At 40.0% G+C, this 19,293-nt stretch overlaps 1 protein-coding gene across 1 annotated transcript; it reads right to left on the bottom strand.

Annotated features, from left to right (window-relative positions):
- Nucleotides 1-2,744: 2,744 nt before the first annotated feature.
- tmem9 (transmembrane protein 9) lies at nucleotides 2,745-6,694 on the bottom strand. Its single transcript, XM_063463885.1, has 6 exons — nucleotides 6,557-6,694; nucleotides 6,310-6,455; nucleotides 4,884-4,975; nucleotides 4,639-4,747; nucleotides 4,264-4,395; nucleotides 2,745-4,159 (listed from the first exon to the last, which is right to left on the bottom strand). Exons 2-6 carry the CDS (start codon nucleotides 6,400-6,402, stop codon nucleotides 4,016-4,018), a joined length of 570 nt encoding a protein of 189 aa, XP_063319955.1. The 5' UTR covers nucleotides 6,403-6,455; nucleotides 6,557-6,694; the 3' UTR covers nucleotides 2,745-4,015.
- Between the last annotated feature and the right edge of the window lie 12,599 nt (nucleotides 6,695-19,293).

Here is a 19,293-nt window from a genome sequence, read left to right as displayed (position 1 = left end):
AAGTACCTGACTCCGTGGTATAATTCTCAAACACGTAGCCTAAAGCAGATAACTCGTAAGCTGGAGAGGAAATGGCGTGTCACAAATTTAGAGGATCATCATTTAGCCTGGAGAAATAGTTTGCTGCTTTATAAGAAAGCCCTCCGCAAAGCCAGAACATCTTACTATTCGTCACTGATTGAAGAAAATAAGAACAACCCCAGGTTTCTCTTCAGCACTGTAGCCAGGCTGACAAAAAGTCAGAGCTCTACTGAGCCAACCATCCCTTTAACGTTAACTAGTAATGACTTCATGAACTTCTTCAGAAATAAAATTTTTATCATTAGAGAAAAAATTACCAATAATCATCCCACAGATGTAATATTATCTACAGCTACTTTTAGTACCATTGATGTTAAGTTAGACTCTTTTTCTCCAATCGATCTTTCTGAGTTAACTTCAATAATTACTTCCTCCAAACCATCAACGTGTCTTTTAGACCCCATTCCTACAAAACTGCTCAAAGAAGTCCTGCCATTAATTAATTCTTCAATCTTAAATATGATCAATCTATCTCTAATAATTGGCTATGTACCACAGGCCTTCAAGGTGGCTGTAGTTAAACCCTTACTTAAAAAGCAATCTCTAGACCCAGCTGTCTTAGCTAATTATAGGCCAATCTCCAACCTTCCTTTCATATCAAAAATCCTTGAAAGAGTAGTTGTCAAACAGCTAACAGATCATCTGCAGAGGAATGGCTTATTTGAAGAGTTTCAGTCAGGTTTCAGAGCTCATCACAGCACAGAAACAGCTTTAGTGAAGGTTACAAATGATCTTCTTATGGCCTCTGACAGTGGACTCATCTCTGTGCTTGTCCTGCTAGACCTCAGTGCAGCGTTTGATACTGTCGACCATAATATCCTATTAGAGCGATTAGAACATGCTGTAGGTATTACAGGTACTGCACTGCAGTGGTTTGTATCATATCTATCTAATAGACTCCAATTTGTTCAAGTAAATGGAGAGTCTTCTTCACATGCTGAGGTTAATTATGGAGTTCCACAGGGTTCAGTGCTAGGACCAATTCTATTTACATTATACATGCTTCCCCTAGGTAGCATCATTAGAAGACATAGCATAAATTTTCACTGCTATGCAGATGATACGCAGCTCTATCTATCCATGAAGCCAGGTAACACACACCAATTAGTTAAACTGCAGGAATGTCTTAAAGACATAAAGACCTGGATGGCCGCTAACTTCCTGCTTCTTAATTCAGATAAAACTGAGGTTATTGTACTCGGCCCTGAAAATCTTAGAAATATGGTATCTAAGCAGATCCTTACTCTGGATGGCATTACCTTGGCCTCCAGTAATGCTGTGAGGAACCTTGGAGTCATTTTTGACCAGGACATGTCCTTCAAGGCACATATTAAACAAATATGTAAGACTGCTTTCTTCCATTTGCGCAACATCTCTAAAATTAGAAATATCCTGTCTCAGAGTGATGCTGAAAAACTAGTTCATGCCTTCATTACTTCCAGGCTGGACTACTGTAACTCATTATTATCAGGATGTCCTAAAAACTCCCTGAAAAGTCTTCAGTTAATCCAAAATGCTGCAGCAAGAGTCCTGACAGGGACTAGAAAGAGAGAGCATATTTCTCCTGTTTTGGCTTCCCTTCATTGGCTTCCTGTTAAATCCAGAATTGAATTCAAAATCCTGCTCCTCACATACAAGGTCTTAAATAATCAGGCCCCATCTTATCTTAATGACCTTGTAGTACCATATCACCCTATTAGAGCACTTCGCTCTCGCTCTGCAGGCTTACTTGTTGTTCCTAGAGTATTTAAAAGTAGAATGGGAGGGAGAGCCTTCAGTTTTCAGGCCCCTCTTCTGTGGAACCAGCTTCCAGTTTGGATTCAGGAGACAGACACTATCTCTACTTTTAAGATTAGGCTTAAAACTTTCCTTTTTGCTAAAGCATATAGTTAGGGCTGGACCAGGTGACCCTGAATCCTCCCTTAGTTATGCTGCAATAGACGTAGGCTGCCGGGGATTCCCATGATGCATTGAGTTTTTCCTTTCCAGTCACCTTCTCACTCACTATGTGTTAATAGACCTCTCTGCATCGAATCATATCTGTTATTAATCTCTGTCTCTCTTCCACAGCATGTCTTTCATCCTGTTTTCCTTCTTTCACCCCAACCGGTCGCAGCAGATGGCCGCCCCTCCCTGAGCCTGGTTCTGCCGGAGGTTTCTTCCTGTTAAAAGGGAGTTTTTCCTTCCCACTGTCGCCAAAGTGCTTGCTCATAGGGGGTCATATGATATGATTGTTGGGTTTTTCTCTGTATTTATTATTGTGCTATCTACTGTACAATATAAAGCGCCTTGAGGCGACTTTTGTTGTGATTTGGCGCTATATAAATAAAATTGAATTGAATTGAATTGAATAGAAGCAGTGCTGTTTTAAAACGTGTAATTCCCAAACCAGGACGTTTGTAGTTACACATTTCAAAACACCTTTTCAAACTGGCAACACGATCTTAAACATGCCACAGGTGACTGTTTTCCCAGCAGCTGAAAACCACTCAACATGTGAGCAATCTTCAAGCACCACAGACCAGTGCAAGAAGAACGCGCACTTACTGTGTACTTTGTCGCCCTCTAGCGCCATTAACAGGAACAGCAAATCTGAAGGGAGAAAAGTAACTGAAGGAGAAAGAAATTCCAAAACCTTTTTTTTTTTGAGGAATTTTCCTTTATTATTTCACATCAAGCTAAACATATGGTTCTATAGCACACTTAGGCCAGAGATGCATATAATACATTGACAGAAGGGATATTAAACTATAATTACAAATCAACTAATCAAAAATCAATTAAAAAAATCAATTAGAAACCAATAAACTTCAGTAGTTCATACTGTGTATGAGGCACAGTAATGCAAACCAGTGTGCCTGTTTTTGCTGTACTAATAATTTCCCAACTGGGAGCTTCAGTAATAGGATGCGAGCAGGAATTCACTGACAGATAATGATGCACACAAAGCCCTTTCAAAGCCACGAAGCATCTGGATTCTGCCACACTGAACCACATTATCATCCACTTTAGTGGTTTAGGGCATTCTCCTGTGATTTTTCTGAGAGTCCCTTTAAAACTCTGCTAAATGCCTCCTTTTCTTTTTCTCTCTTTGCATGAAAAGAGTGTTACGTCAAATTGTGCTGCAGAAAAAACAACAAAAAAACAAACAAACAAACAAAAAAAAAACCACACATGGCTGTGGTGCTGGGTTCAGTCAGAAAATGTAAAAATAAAATTAATACGAATGCAAGCACTAGTTAACAATGGGTGAAATTTCTTAGTTGACCTTTCCATCTGTTATTTTTAGAAAGCTGTAAAGTTAGGAGAAACACGATCTCCCACACAAAGAGAGAAAAGGCACAGAGTGGGGCGCTGCTCAGATGTGAATATACAAAGTCCAAATCAACAATCATACATTAAATTCATCCAGATTTAAATACCAATAAATAATTAGTGCCAAAAAAATAGCAACAGCATTGCAACTCTATAGACAGAGTAGTCCTAATTAACTTAGCTTATTCTATCTGAGATCACATCATAAATTATGCTTGAAGGAAAAACAATTATAAATATTAACACACAATAAGCTGAAATGCCTTTGACAGCCAGTGCAAAATGGGAAAAGTTATTATTTTATTAAGACATTCAAAGCTGCACTGATGTGCGATTTGCTGAAAATGCTGAGATTTGCTGAGATGACATTAGGTCATCAGGAGCGCTTCAAGCATCAGTTTTCTTTAAACTGCAGCTTTGCCCATCTCAGGTTTTTACATCTAGTAAATAAACCAAGTTTAAACATTGTCGTGTTAGATGTGTCATGTTTAAATATTAATTCGGCAGATGCGGTGCACAGCAATGACAAAGAGGTTTTGTGATAGTGCCACTGGTGTAGTAGCAAACGGCCCAGGAAGGTTACGTACTCTAAACTTGGTGTTAAGGTCAGCCTTAAGGTTTAACTTAACAACTTGTGGCGGTCAAAGACCGTTTTGCGCTGCTCCTGAACCTGCTTTTTCCAGCGCTGCTGTGCTCCCTCAACCCGCTCCAGCACCGTGTTTCCTCTGGCCTGGCTGCTGCTCTCTGCCTGCGGACGCATCTCCTGAACACAAACCAGAGACGGTTTGAAATCAAGAACTTTAAACTCCACAGAAACCAAATAAATACACTGGAGTGTGCTTGGATGCTGTCTTTTTGAATGGTTACCTCAGAGTCTTCCTCATTGTGCAGCGGCTGGGTGTACGGGTCATGCTTGCGGATAAGAGGATCAACCAGTAGCAGGAAGAGCATGTAGAGCAGCAAGGCACCCACGACTGACAGGTAAATGATGATGGTCACCTGTGATATTTAGCAAGAGTAACTCAATGAATCCAACATATAAGCTTTGCAAACTATTCTTACAACACTTTTCTTTAAAAACAAACAAACAAAAAACCCCAAAACAAAACAATAAACTAGAAAGGCTTTGCAATATTTTCAACGACTCATCTTATATGACAAACAATCACAATGAACCCGCTGTGCTTGGGAATAAAAGCTGAGGAAGATATGTCGTCATATCCAAGAGAAAGTCAGTTGTACCTTAATTGTGTTGCTGCTTCGTTCTTCATACTTGCACTCACAAAGCAGACAGTAGGCTTCCACATCATGGCCAGGAACAGGCATGGGCTCCACTACATGCAGGCAGTTGCTGTGAAAAACATGAAAACGTTTGTCATTTCTACTGAGCTAAGAGAAAGAAAACCCCTAAAAACACTAGCACAGTGAAAGAGTAATGCCTTTTCTTTAAAAATCCATGAAAGTCTAAATAAAAATATTTTTCTTACCAATCTTTCTGGGAGAAATTTCTGTTATAGATGTGACCGGTAATGTTTCTGTAGGGCGGGCAGATGCATTTGCAGCGGACATCCTCAAAGCTCTGCAAGAATTAAGGAACTTTTGTAAAAGTGGCCCCAAATTCAGCCCATCTTCCCCCTACAGCACCACTTGAGACGTCTCTCTGTTATTAACACAAGCAGTTATACAAACAAACACTCTGACATATACTCCAGTTATTCTAAGTCAAATGGCACAAACACACAGATGAGGACAAAATTATGAGATCCTCTATGAAAACTTTATCTTTTGGAGCATTTAAGTGCTTTAAATGCTCCAAAAGACAAAGTTTAACAGTGCAAGAAGTTTAAAAACACAGCTTTTCTTTTTGGATGCTTACATAATTTTAATTTGGGCACAGAAACAAAATTATTTCACATTAGCCAAAAACTACCAGAGCCAAAATTATTAGCCTACGATACTATACTTTTGCAGTTTCCAACGAGTCTCACACACACCTCCTGAGTGATCCCAGGACAAATTCTCAAACGCCTCCAAATTCGATGGTCTTTTGGAGGCAGCTCGTCACAGGAGTGATGTATGTTTTGGGTGATTATCGTGTTGAAAAATAAAGCATAACCCAGACCCAGTTTTGCTGCTGACTGCTTGATGTTTTCTTTCAAACACTTCACATATCCATCTTTTATGATACCTTCTACCTTAATGGGATTCGCAGTGAGTTATACACCTTTTGCCTTTTGTCTCATCTGACCAAAGGACTCACTTTCTATGCACACACATTCTCCAGGTTGACCTTGGCATACTTCAGTCTGCTTTGACGGCGTCTCTTCTGCAGAACTGGAGTTTGTCTTAGTCTGCAACCTCGCAGTGTATTCCTACTTCTAGTTGATTGTCTTCTTTAAGACTACAATTCCCAACTTGGCTAAGAAATTCACGAGGGTCCTGGCAGTGGTTCAGGGGAATTTAGACACATCTCTCACGAGTTTTCTTTCCAGAGTCTTTGAAATCTTTCAGAGGGTTAATAATATTTACTCTAATAATGTTTTTCTGTGCGCAAATAAAACTGACTTATAGTCTCTAAAGAAAATTCTTATGTTTAGAAATGCTATGTTGTTTAGTTAAAAAAGCACTTGGGAAAATTCTGACAAAAACTTTAATCAAGATAATCATTATTTAGATAAACTAATGTAAGACTAACATAAACAGGTATTGTTTAAGTAGATGTAATTGCATAATTGTGCTGACAATATCGCCCTTGGACTATTATTTTACATTTCGTTATTTAACTATACAATCTTTATATTTCACTGAATAAAACTGAGCACAGTTTACTGAACATCTTCCCATAAACGAAGCAATACTTGATGACATTTAACCCACAAACACAGATCCTCTGTGTATCAGCAGGTCTTTTACCTTAGCTCGAGCAAAAACGACAACATCCAGCAGAAACACGGTCACCACTGCGGCTGCAGCAAACATCCAGGATCTTCCCCAACCACACGGCATTTCCCCGAAGGCAAAACAACTGGCACGACGACTGAAGGATCACCAGCAAGGCTCTGTCAAAATATAGCAGTTAGCTAGCACTGCAAGGCAGGAAATCCACGACACGGAATGTCGTCAAAACTGAAGAAACAAAGCTAGCAACGCGGTAACTTACGCCGTGAGAGTGAGGAAAACGTCTGTTTCTGCTTTGCATTCAGGTTGAAAGTGTGCTCTCACTTTGTTTAGAGCAAAGATCGCCAAATGAATTTTGTCCTTCCTTATTCCGGACTCGTCACACATGAAGAAAACAATCCGACAGCAAACATGCAGAGACAGCGCCACCTTCTGGACAAAATAAGAAGTAAAATAAATAAATAAATGCATATTTATCAAGCAGGCTACATTATAATCACTTACTGTCCCTCTTTATGTGGGACTGCACAGCATTTTTACCCCCCCCCCCCCCCCCCCCCCCCACATACAAACGCACACATATCTTTAGACAGTGTCTCACATTTTGACTGGTTGTGCAGGACATGTGTTTTTCTAAAGTCTGGCTTTTACTAGTTGCATATGAAGGGAAGACTTTTTTTTATTATAGTAAGAAAAAGGAAAAAGGTCAGCCTGTCTGATGTCATACCCATCAAAGAAAGTTACCAAAAAAGTCACAAACTTTGCACATTTTATTGAATATGATGGAAGCTACCAGAAAGAAAAAGAAGATGCAGCATATTTTGGAGAAACAGAGGGTTTTGTGTGGTTTTTTTGGTTGTTGTTTGTTTGTTTGTTTTGTTTTAGTTTGGTTAGTTCTGCCCCCACACAGCGAGAAGGTCCTGGGTTTGAATCCAGTCTGGAGCCTTTTTGAGTGGCCTTTGCGTGGGGATCTGTCCGGGTACTTAAGCTTCCACCCACAGTCCAAAGACATGCATGGAGTTAGGTTCACTGGTAATTCTAACCTGCCTGTAGGTATTAATGCTTTTCTGTCTCTGTGTGCTGCACACTGGCAACTAAGGTGTACAAGGTGTACTCTGCCACTTGCCCTATGACAGATGGGAAAGGCTCCAGCTCCCCTCCGAGCGGAGGAAAGTATGGTGTGAAGTGACACGGTATATGTGTGGCCAAACTATGCACACTGAAACCCCAAAACCTTTACCAGATAGAAAAGCAGCTTAAGTAAAAGTGAAATGAAAGAGAATATGGGAGTATATAAAGACTATTGCATTAGACCATAACAACAAACTTAGTCCTCCCTCTTCATCATATTTACCTAGCAAGAGAGATGAAATAACAATCCAGTAACTTGCACAATTTACTGCATTTTTGAGGTTTTGATCCCAGCATTGTTCTTGCATCCCATAGACAACATTTTCCCCACATTCAGTTTGTTGGGATCTGGTCAGCGTACCTGCACTCTTTTATTAATTTAATCAAGCCATTACTTTTCTGTGAATTATTGCACATTTTAGTCCTCAGTGCTAATTGCATTCCATATTTTACATTTACAGTAGTGAGTGGAATTGTGAAGCTACAACCCTTGGACCAAAGGTTTGCTTTCAACAGTTTCAACAACATTTTTTAAACATTTTTATCAGCATTATAGGCAAACAAGCACTGTGGACTCCAAAGCCTCTTATCCACCTTTACTGTTGTCTTATCAGACATTAGTGATGTGATTAAAGTGTGTCATAGCTGAAGCTGTACATATACAGAGCTCGGATTTCCAGAACTGCAGATTATAGAATAAGCAATTCAACTATGAAATGTTTACATTTTGACCACCTACAACATTAAAATAATGCTTAAATATTAATGTGTCTAAAAATTAGATATATCAATAATGCATAATTCCAAATAGCAATCATATGTATAATATACATGAAGCAGCCTTTATTAATGTTTTTTTTTAATGACCAGAATAATCAAGGATACTTTATATTGTTTCAGTCAACACTGCTCTTGTGTCAAATCCGGTTTCCATTTTGGAATTTGAAATATGAGTCTTAGCTTCTTGACCCAATCAATACCCCTATTTCCTGGTAATCCTGCTTTCACATCTCTCTGTATAGTAAGCTACTCATACCTTTAATAAGCCACAGAAATCAATGACTCACAAATTCAGCCTGAACCTCTTGAGCTTTCGGTCATATAGATCAATCGAGACTGTGGTTGTTTCTCTAATAAGCTACGATATCAGCGTGAACAACAGAGCACCGTCTGTGTGTAAACACTGTCGTTCATGTGACCTGTGATTCAACCACTTAAATCAGCTGCAATGCTGCCAAGAACTTGTTTATTCTATATATAGTATGGAGATTTGGAGTGCTGGGATTTCAGTTTCACAAAGGATGTGAACTCAGTCAGTTTATGTCTGCCTACAAGGTTGTTGTTGAGCTATTTGTACGCCTAAAAAATATGAGTGATGGGAGACTTAATCATGTGAAACAAATACACAGACCACAGAAGAAATCCCTGAAATCCATATTTGTACTCATTTTTTCATGCTGTGCAAATTACTTATTTTGAAATTCTTCCTTTAGAAAACAAATACATTAAAAAAGATTTCCACTCTTTTACTGAAATATGCCAACCATGATGCTGTTTTCTTGGGTGGGAGTTAACAGGTGATATTTCACGGGCATTTATGTTTGTCAGAAATGTAAATTTTGCTGTTTTATTTTTATTTACAGTGAGCAGGTTTAGGTTTATGAAAAGACAAGAACTGGTCAGATTATGTGGAGAAAACCTTTCACCCAGACAATATTATGCTGGTGATGTCTTTTATGCTGTCAATGACCTTTTGCTGTTGATATACTTGGCAAGTTAGTTCTGAATGCTTTAAGTGTGTTTTGGTTTTTAATTGATTCCTCAATTGATTACTTCATGAACTCATGCATGTACTTCTTCATTCGTGTAATGATCGCCGTCATAATTGGACTCATAAACGCTTTAGATGGTGATTTGTGCGAGCTCTCTATAATATATTTCATTCTCTCACTTCTGTCATTGTAAGCCACTTAGTTCTCATCTTCTCTGATGCATGGCTGCCCTTTAATCCCCAGGCCAATTACAGCATAAATGACACTGACCAGAGCCTAGTGCCAGGTCTCATTATCAGTTCAGACTTTTTAAGAAAAAGAAAGGGGATTCAGTTCTTCTTTGGGTAGACTTGATTAAAAAAAAAAAATTCATTTAGGAAAGAAAAATGAATCTAGTTGTTTATGTAAAGTGGTTTATTACCACTCAACTAAAAAAAAAGCGCTGTAATTGATGCGGACAGATACAAATATTTTGACAAAGTCTTTAGCCAGTGAACTGCGAACGCAGCCTGACTATAAAACAGCAAAGGGAAATGATCCATAATGGAAACACTGCAGAGAAATTCAACTCATAAACAACATCAGAGGGTGTCAAGTTCTCTTACTTGTCAAGGTACCTGAAAGTATTGACTGAATCACATTATTCAAAGCATTCATTTTCCAGGGACCTGAACGCATCAGGCACTTTGCCCACTAGGAGATGCTATAAGGCCCAAGGCAAAGCAAACTCAATCTCGACCAGCAGACGTTAGTCAAAGCAGACTTGGATCTGGAGTGATGTAGATACGATATAGGGCATATAAAATAAAACAAGAGAAAATATATTGTGAAATTCAAAGATAGAGCTACATAAAACCAATTAATTATTAGCTAAACAGCTGCAGCAGCACTGTAGATAAATACCTACCTTATATGACTCACCTATAGGATGCTACAGGTTTTTGTCCTTAATCTAGCATTTTCAATACACCCCTCAACCTTTCAGTATGTTTCTTTTTGACCTTTATCACATCATCTGCAGTGTCTTTTTGCCCTCCTCTGTATCATGCTTTTGGAGAGAACACTGTTTGAATAACAAGACTATCTCTGAAGCGATATCTCTCCTCTCCTCTCCGCTGAGGTGATGCATTGTGGGCAGTAGGACTATTCTAATGGACACACGTGGTAATTACAGTAGTGGGAGGTAGCAGACAGTGGTGATCCAGGGACAGCGCAAAACTATAAATCACAACTCCTGGTTCCGCCCTCCTGAGCGTAGCCGATCACAGTCAACCAAAAAGCAATTCTGCCAACATGTGTTTGCACATTTGTCTTCATCAGCCACTGGCTTGTTTTGGGCCCCTGGAATTGAATTTTTCTTTCCCATGGTAATCAAACAAAGACTACTTCTTAGGTGTTTCACTCAAAGTCCCCTGCATTAGGTCTAAATATTGACCACATGTGAAATATACTTGTCATTTTTTTGTGTTTAGTTTGATCCTGTTGAAGTTACAGGAAAAAAATATCAAAGAATTATTAAATTACAAGTTGTTTTTTTTAAATAAAAAAAGCTCTGTGTGATCTTCAGTCAGAGATAGAAGATAAAAATCGCCTGTTATCAGTTTCAGTGATGTTGCTTTTTTGGAGGTAGCGTGAGATGCTTGCTAGAGAAATGTTGTAACCAAAAGAGGTGGCAATAGCAAAGGTGTTACAGCAGTAAGCAGTGATGGTGACTCAGAGTACAGTGTGTGTCCTGCTCTGCTTTATCTGTACGGACAGCTGCCTGTCAGCCAGCTGAGCCCATGCAGGGGGAAAGGTGTCTGCTGAGGAGCTGGTGTCAGCAAGGTGAGAGCCGAGCCCGGCTACGCTGAGCTGAGCTGAAATGGATGCAGAGGAGGGAGTGTCTCCTGCCTCTGAGGGACACCGATTTTCAGCAAGGAAACAGAGACTGCTGGAGCAGGAAACTCAGCCAGACAGAACATGAAAGCCAAGAGCGGCCATGACACATGATGGACACAAACGGAGGAAGGGAAGCCGTCCCCACACTCACCCGCCCACCACTCGCTATTTCTCTCCTTTAGCAGTGCTGCACCCCTGCAGAAGGAGAAAAGAGAAACATGGCGATGATGCTTGAATTGCAGTGGCTCTCGGTTGAACTCTGCCCCCGTGTAATGTGTTGTCTTTGATGTTGCACAAGATGTTAGAGAGACGCAGGGAAACTTCAAAGAGAGCTTCATAGGCCAATTGCAGAATTGGTCAAAAAAGATAAATAAAACAACAAGCTGCCAGAAATCCACACACATCTTTCAAGGGAGACCAGGGGTCAGACAAGAAGACAGCTGAAAACAATAGCAAGAAATGAAAGGTGACATGGATTGAAAGGTAGATAAATAGCTGCAGGGGAGGAAGGAAGTTTGTTGTTGGTATATAAGGATGCAATTTAGGTTGTAGTCTTGGAAAAACAGCCTGCTGGTTTAACAAATACAGGCAGGCCGGTCAATAAACTGTCAGCTATTAACATCTACTTTAAGTGACAAGGCCCCCCAGACTGATTTATAGAGCCAGCGATGCATAGAATCCTTACAGATAAAAAATGTTAGGCACCTGGCCGATCAAGTCAGTGAGCAAAACACAACACACACGTCAGTCAACAAAAGCACAGATATAGATATCGATGTGGATCTTCTTTCAGAGTAAGCGCTCTCAAAACAGAAGGAGGAAGGTAAACAGCCAAAAGTCACCAAGAGCCTTTTTTCCCCCGACAAAGCGATTCCACGATCAGAAAACTTTGTCAGCTCCTTTGGAAGGAGACTCCATTCCTTCCAAAGGGTAGGGACAGAGGTTTCTGTGTGATAAGTTTTCCCTAATGAGGTGATACAGACATTGCCACACCCTTACTCCATCTCCTTGTGTCAGTCTGTGATCTACCTACCCCAGCTGCAGGCCACATCTGGAGGCATGATAGATTTCATCCACAGGGGCCTCCTTCGCCAAATGTCACTGTGAGTCATCTTCCTTTGTTTCGGCATTTGTTGCAATCTGACCTGGCAGCTCAGTGGTGCGCCACGACGGACTGCCACTGACACTTTCGCATACACAAACAAAACTATTCTCGAGACATAAACGATATAAAGTAAAAATGTCTTCACAGGTGGTACGGTTGAGTAACACTTAACTATACTTGTTTGGTGCTTTCTGCCTGGAACAAATCAGACGTAAACCCTGTGATATAGAATCAAACTTGTCATCTCACAGCTTCAGAAATCAATAGAGCCCCACACTCTACCACTAATCTCAACACACATGGAGCAAGCTCTGGATGACTCGTCCAGAGACGGCGGCAGGAGCAGAGAGAGAGAGGAGTAAAGGAATAAGGTAAGATGGAGGAAGGTGACAGTAAGGAAAAATGAGACATGAGCTGAGTAAGTTACATTTAAAGCTATTTATGTTAAGTGTCTGCACATTGTTGAGCACATAGTTTTCTTTAATTTGCCCCAAATTTTATTAGTATAGACTGATTTGGTTTTAGATTTCTCCTTTCACACCAGTACAGTGGAAGCATATTAGGTTTATTATGACATTAACAATTACAGAAATGCTTCTCAGGTGACCCACAAAACTCACTGTTGAAGAAGAAACATTTCATGATATTGTGAAGCCTTTGACAGTGAGTTCTGCAGCTATAATCTAAAGATAGATATACATAAACTGTATTTTAGTGTTACTTTTCAGTGCCTTACTACATACAAAAATAAAATCCATTCATCTTGACTGTTGGAAATGTAGGATGGTGTAGGGTCAGTGTAGGAAATGACAGAAATCAATTAAATATTTCAAAAATAGGAAAGTAATGTAATGTGTTTCTTCATAATGTACAAATCCAATGTTTGATCAGCGTGATCTAGGTTTGGAGCTCGATCTAGCTATTAAAAGCCAAATAGACGCCTGGAGTCTCAACCTGAAATGTCTGCAATTAAGTTACAAACGCTGATCTGAAAATGTGGAGAAGCTCTGAACAATATAAATAAAAACAGAATGCAAGGATTCACAAATCTCACAAACCCATAGAAAACATATCAAATGTTTAAACTGAGAAAACATACCATTTTAAGAATGATATGACAAAGAAGACCCGCACTGTCGAGCAGCTAGAATCCTAATCAGGCAGGAATGGGGCAAAGGTACCCTGTCAAAATCCAGCAGCTGCTCTCATCAGTTCCCAGATGTTTATGGGCTGTTGTTAAAAGAAGAGGGGATGCTACACAGTGGCAAATACGACCCTGTCCCAACTTTTTTGAGATACGTTACTGCCGTCAAATTCAAAAGGAGCTAAAATTTTTCATGAAATAGTAAAATGAACTTAATATGCTTTCTACAGTCTACTGTGAATAAAATATGGATTTATGAGATTTTTTGTTGTTGTCAGTCTTGTAGCATCAGACCCTGTGATGTGTCTTTTTTTTTTTTTAAATTCTGTTTATCAAGCACTAAAGGATTTATACCATTTCTTTTCACATGTGCACTAGTACACTTACAGATGAAACCTGAAAAATAGATTCTCATGTGCAGAATTGATTGAGTGCGACTTAATTTGCAGTCAGGGCAGTAAAGGGCTCTACATCCAAAATTTCCTTAATGGGATTCCTTAATATTAAGCATAAAGTGATTGCTTTTAGTGCTTTTCTTTAACTCCCTTAGGTGAAACTGAGTTAGCCCACCCTATTTAACAGCCTCTGTCATATCTCATTCCCTTTCTGGTCTTTATAGACTTCATCGCGGGCCTTCTTTTAATGGAGGAGTAGAGAGGCTGTTTACCAGACGTGAGGAAAACAGAAAACAGGGATGGTGAAAAGACAAGGGAAACGGGGTAAGCGAGAGGTGGAGGTTTATAGAGTGAGAGAGAAACTGCAAAAGAAAAGGGAAAAGACAGAGAACCAGGAGGAGGTGGGGTTAGAGGGAGACGCTCCACTGCCTGGCTGACAAACACAGGGTCCCTCCAGAGTCAGGCAGATGAGAAGGAGAGGAGGAGAAAGGGAGAGGGGTGAGAGAAAAGGAGGGGAGTTTGATGTGGGCAGTCAAGCCCACCACCCACCAGCAGCCTTCCTCTCATTCTCCACAACTCCACCCCCCCGCCCCCACTCCAGCAGAAAATCTATGCCTGCTCTCTTAGTATTCCTCCCATCTCTTGCGAAGGCTCTGCGGAGGGGAGAGCAGACAAGTGGACTACTAGTGAGGCCCTGGCCAGCCGTGTGTGATGCTATCTGGAAGCTTTTTTCCCTCCTTCCCTTTTAGGATGGGGTGTTTGCTCAGGGCTGACAGGACAGACAGAGCACCCAGCCACTTGAAAACCTCCACCAGGGACCTGAACTGGACACATCCTATCTGTACACCCCATTTTCCTCCTCTCCCCCCGCAGAAAACCTGTAGATCAATGGGGTCAACTGTGCAGGTTGTCTATTCTCTGACTGAACCAGAGTGCACAGATGAACCAGGGAAGGTGTGGCGGACAAGCAACATAATTAAGATCTCTTCATGAAGAATGCAATGAAAATGCTTAATATTTATTTGAGATGTTCACTTAGATATAACCTGTGCCTGTTAATATAAGCTCTCATTGATTTTAGGGAATACAGGAGCACTGCTTGAATGTGAGTTTGTGTAATTTGTGGTCATCCCTTTTACTCTTCGTCTAACACCAAGTTAGTGCAACCCTACCTGTCAGTTCTTTGGTTTATGACCAAGCAGCCAACATAGAAAATGTCATCCTGCTTCAGCTGTTGGCACTTCTGCAGGTAACCAATGTTAGCAGGACAGCATGCTAAGCTAAAATGGTGAACATAATCAGATCTGCTTTGCAGTCAACATGAACTCTGTCATCATGAGCATTTTAGAATGCTAATAATGTATGAACAGCATAGCATAAAATTACATACTGGCTCTTTTGAAAAGATTAGAAACAAATCCAGATGGAACAGATGAAGCTAAAAATGAGTGTTTCCACAATCATAAAAATGTTGATGCAATGTAGCAATGTTTGTATTTGAGCAGGAAAAAAAGAAAAGGCAGAGAAGTTGCAGACATGTGTTTTATCCTAATTTTGAGTAGGTATTGTACGTATATTAAGTAAACTTTTGCTTTATGTATGTACTGTCAAGAGGAGAAATATTTTACTGCTATTATTTGTTGCTATTTTTATAATCATCATTACCATTTCATTATTAATAGTGATGTTGCATGCGGATGCATTCAGATGTTCAAACATATTGGTATTATATTAGTCTTTATTACAGGTCCAAGAAGAACCACTTTAAACTGTTGAGTTGAATCTATAATTTTAAAAGGCTTTTGAATGTTTTTATATTCTTACACTGAAGTCTTCAGTGGGTGAGAAACTGAGCTGCAGGGACAGGAAATACTCTGTGCCAAAATGAGACAGGAAACACTTCTGCAAGGCATGCTTCTGCAGAAGCGAAACTGAAACCAGAGTCTAAGTGCAAGTTAAGAGTAGGGTGTCTTTTATGCATTTATCGCTGATTAAGCTTTAAGTAGTTGTATTAGATTGGAACATTTGTTTTATACATTTTACATATAAGTCAAGATCGGCACACACATAGTTTCAGTTGTGCTGGCCTTCTGTCTAGTGGAAAGGTTAAGGTCTAGCTGGGGAGCTGAGAGGTGAAACAAAGTGCAAGCAGAGGCTGACACATACACACACACACATCGTAGATAGACTCAGTTATATAGGTAAAAGTTAATCTTATGTTTTGCTTGCAACTGCAAAAATTGTGCGTGCATATGTGACTGTTTGATGAAGAAGCAGGTGCAGGATGTTCTAGAGACAAGCGACAGCGAAGGCGAGCGTCCGGGGACAACAGGAAGGCACCTGGATGGAGACGAGACGATGTTCTTTTTAAACTATGTTAAAAGTCATTGTGGTTTTGGTTTCTGCCTGGCAACAGAAAGGGGGGGGGCTGTACTGTTTCACCCCTATAAACACAGTGGGGTAAACATTTTTTTAGCTGTTTTCTGATTTTTTAGTTTTTTGCACATTTGTCACACTTAAATGTTTCAGATTGTCAAACACATTTTATCATCAGACATTAGAGTAAGTACAAAAGGAAAAAAATACAAAAATGATGATGTCATTTGTTCAGGGAAAAAAGTTGCAAAGCAGTCCCAGACCACCACACTGCCACCTCCATGTCTGACTGCTGGTATGATCCTCATTTTATGAATAGCTGTGTTAGTTTTACGCCAGATGCAACGGGATGCAAACCTGCCAAAAAGTTCAGATTTCTTTAGATGTTGCTCTGGGTTCTTTTGTGACATCCTGGATAAGTCATCAATGTGTTCTTGGAGTAATTTTTGGTTGGGTGGCGACTCCTGGGAAAGTTCACCACTGTTCCAAGTTTTCTCCATTTGTGGATAATGGCCCTCACCATCATTCTCTGCAGTTCAAAGCCCTAGAAATGGCTTTGTAACCGTTTCCAAAGTGATAGGGCATATGTTCCTGCTTGATCTCTCACAGAGGCATGATGTGTTGCTTTTTGAGATCTTATAGCCTACTTCACTTTGTCACATGTATTTTTTTTTATCTGTATTTATACTAGTTATCATTAAAACAACAGGCATGGGTGTAGCTAGAGAAGGTGAACTAAGCTTTCCAAAAAAATATGCTTAATTCACGATTTAAGGGTGATTACATTTTCACACAGGGATACATTTGGATAGCTTCCCCCCCTTAATAAATGAAATCATTCAACAAATGCATTTTGTATTCACTCATGTTATCTTTGTCTAATACTAAAATATGCAAAATCCTAAGAAATCAGAAGGGCGCAAATACTTTTTCACAGCACATGTCTAAAGAATATTTAAAAGAGGGTTGACAAGTGGTCACCCTCTGACAAGTGGACTGGTTTCTTATGTTATGCAAATCTGAACTTTTTATCTCTTTACATGCAGTGATATTTTTGGGAAACAATGGGTGTCTTGAAAATGGTAATCCAGGTTTACATGAAAAAAAGACAGACTTAAATGATCCTGAGGGGATTTGAGGGTGTGAACTTGGTTTGAGGGAAACTGAAGGCAGAACCTTCTTTTTTCTTTACCTTTCAGTAATTACCAAGCAAATTAGTGGCAAACAAAGTGTGTATGTTTCAGAGTGTGTATTTTGAGTAATGCGAAGGAGTGTATGTGCACTGTCGGACTTTACTTGTATTGTATGTTTATTTTGCCTTTAAGTGCATTTACACACAGTTAGCCATGGTCCTCTGACAAAAATAGCATGGCTATCGATCACCTGTGTAGCTATAATCTCCATTGCCACTGCTGGACCATGACTGCTTAACCACAAACACACAAAGCTTTGTTGTTCTTAATATCCCCCTCCAAAGTAGCCAGATCCTCTGTCACCTTGAGCCTGGTGCGTCATGCTTGTGTGATTGCGCTAAAGGTCACAGCTTGTAGCTACTGTCATTAGCTGTCACTCTTCTGCACTCCCTCCTGTTTCCCGCTTCTCTCCTCCTTCGAATCGCTCTCTGTCACGCATTTCTTTCTTTGGCTCTGGAACACGGATCAAAGTGCCATCCTTAGTTGGACCTTGAAGGTTGAGGAAAGTGAGAAGCGACCCAGATGCACAATGAGTCTGCTTTGTGTGTTTGTGCATGATGTGCAGTGAAGCTTATGAGGGTATCTCTGCTGGGAGCACAGTATCTTTAAGTGTTAGACCGTATCAGACGGTTATGCCTATTGCAATTACACTTGTATTTGAGACAGAGTCTATTGCTATTTGAGGATTCGCTGCCTGAGGGGGGAGGAGGAGAAAATATGTGTTTTTCAGCGGTTCAGTGACTAATCAAGGTCTAATATTTGAGACTGCAGATGATAGATGATTGCATTTTTTTTTTCATGGACACGTAACACATTGCTTTCTTTACAGAAACACAAGAAGAGGCAATTCAGCATATTGTTTGGAAATCCGGAGAAAATTGTGAAGACACAAGTAGTAAAGAATACTGGTGCATTCCAGCACACAGAGCAGGACCACGTGTGGTTAATTGAAACATGTTTGAGCGAGAGGAGAGAAAGAAAGAGGAGAATTAGTAAAGAGACAGCAAACACAGATGTGGCATTTTATCTGTTGGGGAGGTGAGGGGTAATCACTGCAAACTTTAATCAGTTCAGATCAATTATTCATGGTCAGGGGCCTATCGAGCTGATTTCTAAAATGCCCCTTCTCTCTCGCTCGCTCTCACTTTTTCTGACAGCCCTGTATGAATAATTCAGACTGCATTTACACAAAGAACTCCATCTCTGATACCTGATCAGTCAGTTAGAAACATTATGCAACTGGGAATGTCAATTAGAAATGGGAAAATGGGTCTCCTGGTATGTTCACAATAAAAAGAAAAACAAAACCACTCAAGGAGAAGCACAAATATAGCGAACGCCATGAAAAGTCTTGAAGAACTCCAAACTTCATTATTCACTGAGAGAGAAGTTCTCAGCCTTAATGGGTTCAGCCAAAGTCAAGATTGTCCCTACGCTGTGTGTCTACTCATCATCCATGAGTTTGTCTATTTACTAAGTGGACCCCACACACAGCTTGCACTCAGACCAGCTCCATGTTGAAGCTCTGATCGTTTCCTTTGCGCCTCCTCTTGTTCTAAAGACTTCTTGCAGCTCCCAGTGCTTGTTCAGATTGATTTGGCTGCCTAATCGTCGTTACCCCCATCTTTTGCCATTTTTTTTTCTTTTTTACAGGCTGTCACATTTGTTTTTATTTTTTTGGAGTCTGATTAAATTCCTCACTACTGGGTGAGCTCTAGTGGGCAGGCTATATGCAAAAGTCCCTACCAGCCTTTGAGCTGTCCTTCCCCTGGTCTTATTTTGCCATCGAACTCCATTCTCTGCCTTCAAAGAGAGAATAACTTGTGTCTTATGGTCTTTCATACCCATCATTGTGTATTGAAAACTACATTTAAAAGCTTCTCTAATGCACAGTTTCTTAACTGTGAAATTAAACAATATGGTCTTGATTATTACTTTAATTGTAATTGTGAAAATTCGCAAGAATTTTGATCTTATGTGATGATCAGTTGGACGCCATGATGGT

Source organism: Pelmatolapia mariae, linkage group LG20 (genome assembly GCF_036321145.2).
Source record: "Pelmatolapia mariae isolate MD_Pm_ZW linkage group LG20, Pm_UMD_F_2, whole genome shotgun sequence".
NCBI classification, from domain to species: domain Eukaryota; kingdom Metazoa; phylum Chordata; class Actinopteri; order Cichliformes; family Cichlidae; genus Pelmatolapia; species Pelmatolapia mariae.
The sequence above is the reverse complement of the archived record's forward strand: the minus strand, read 5'-3'. Positions and strand labels throughout refer to the sequence as shown.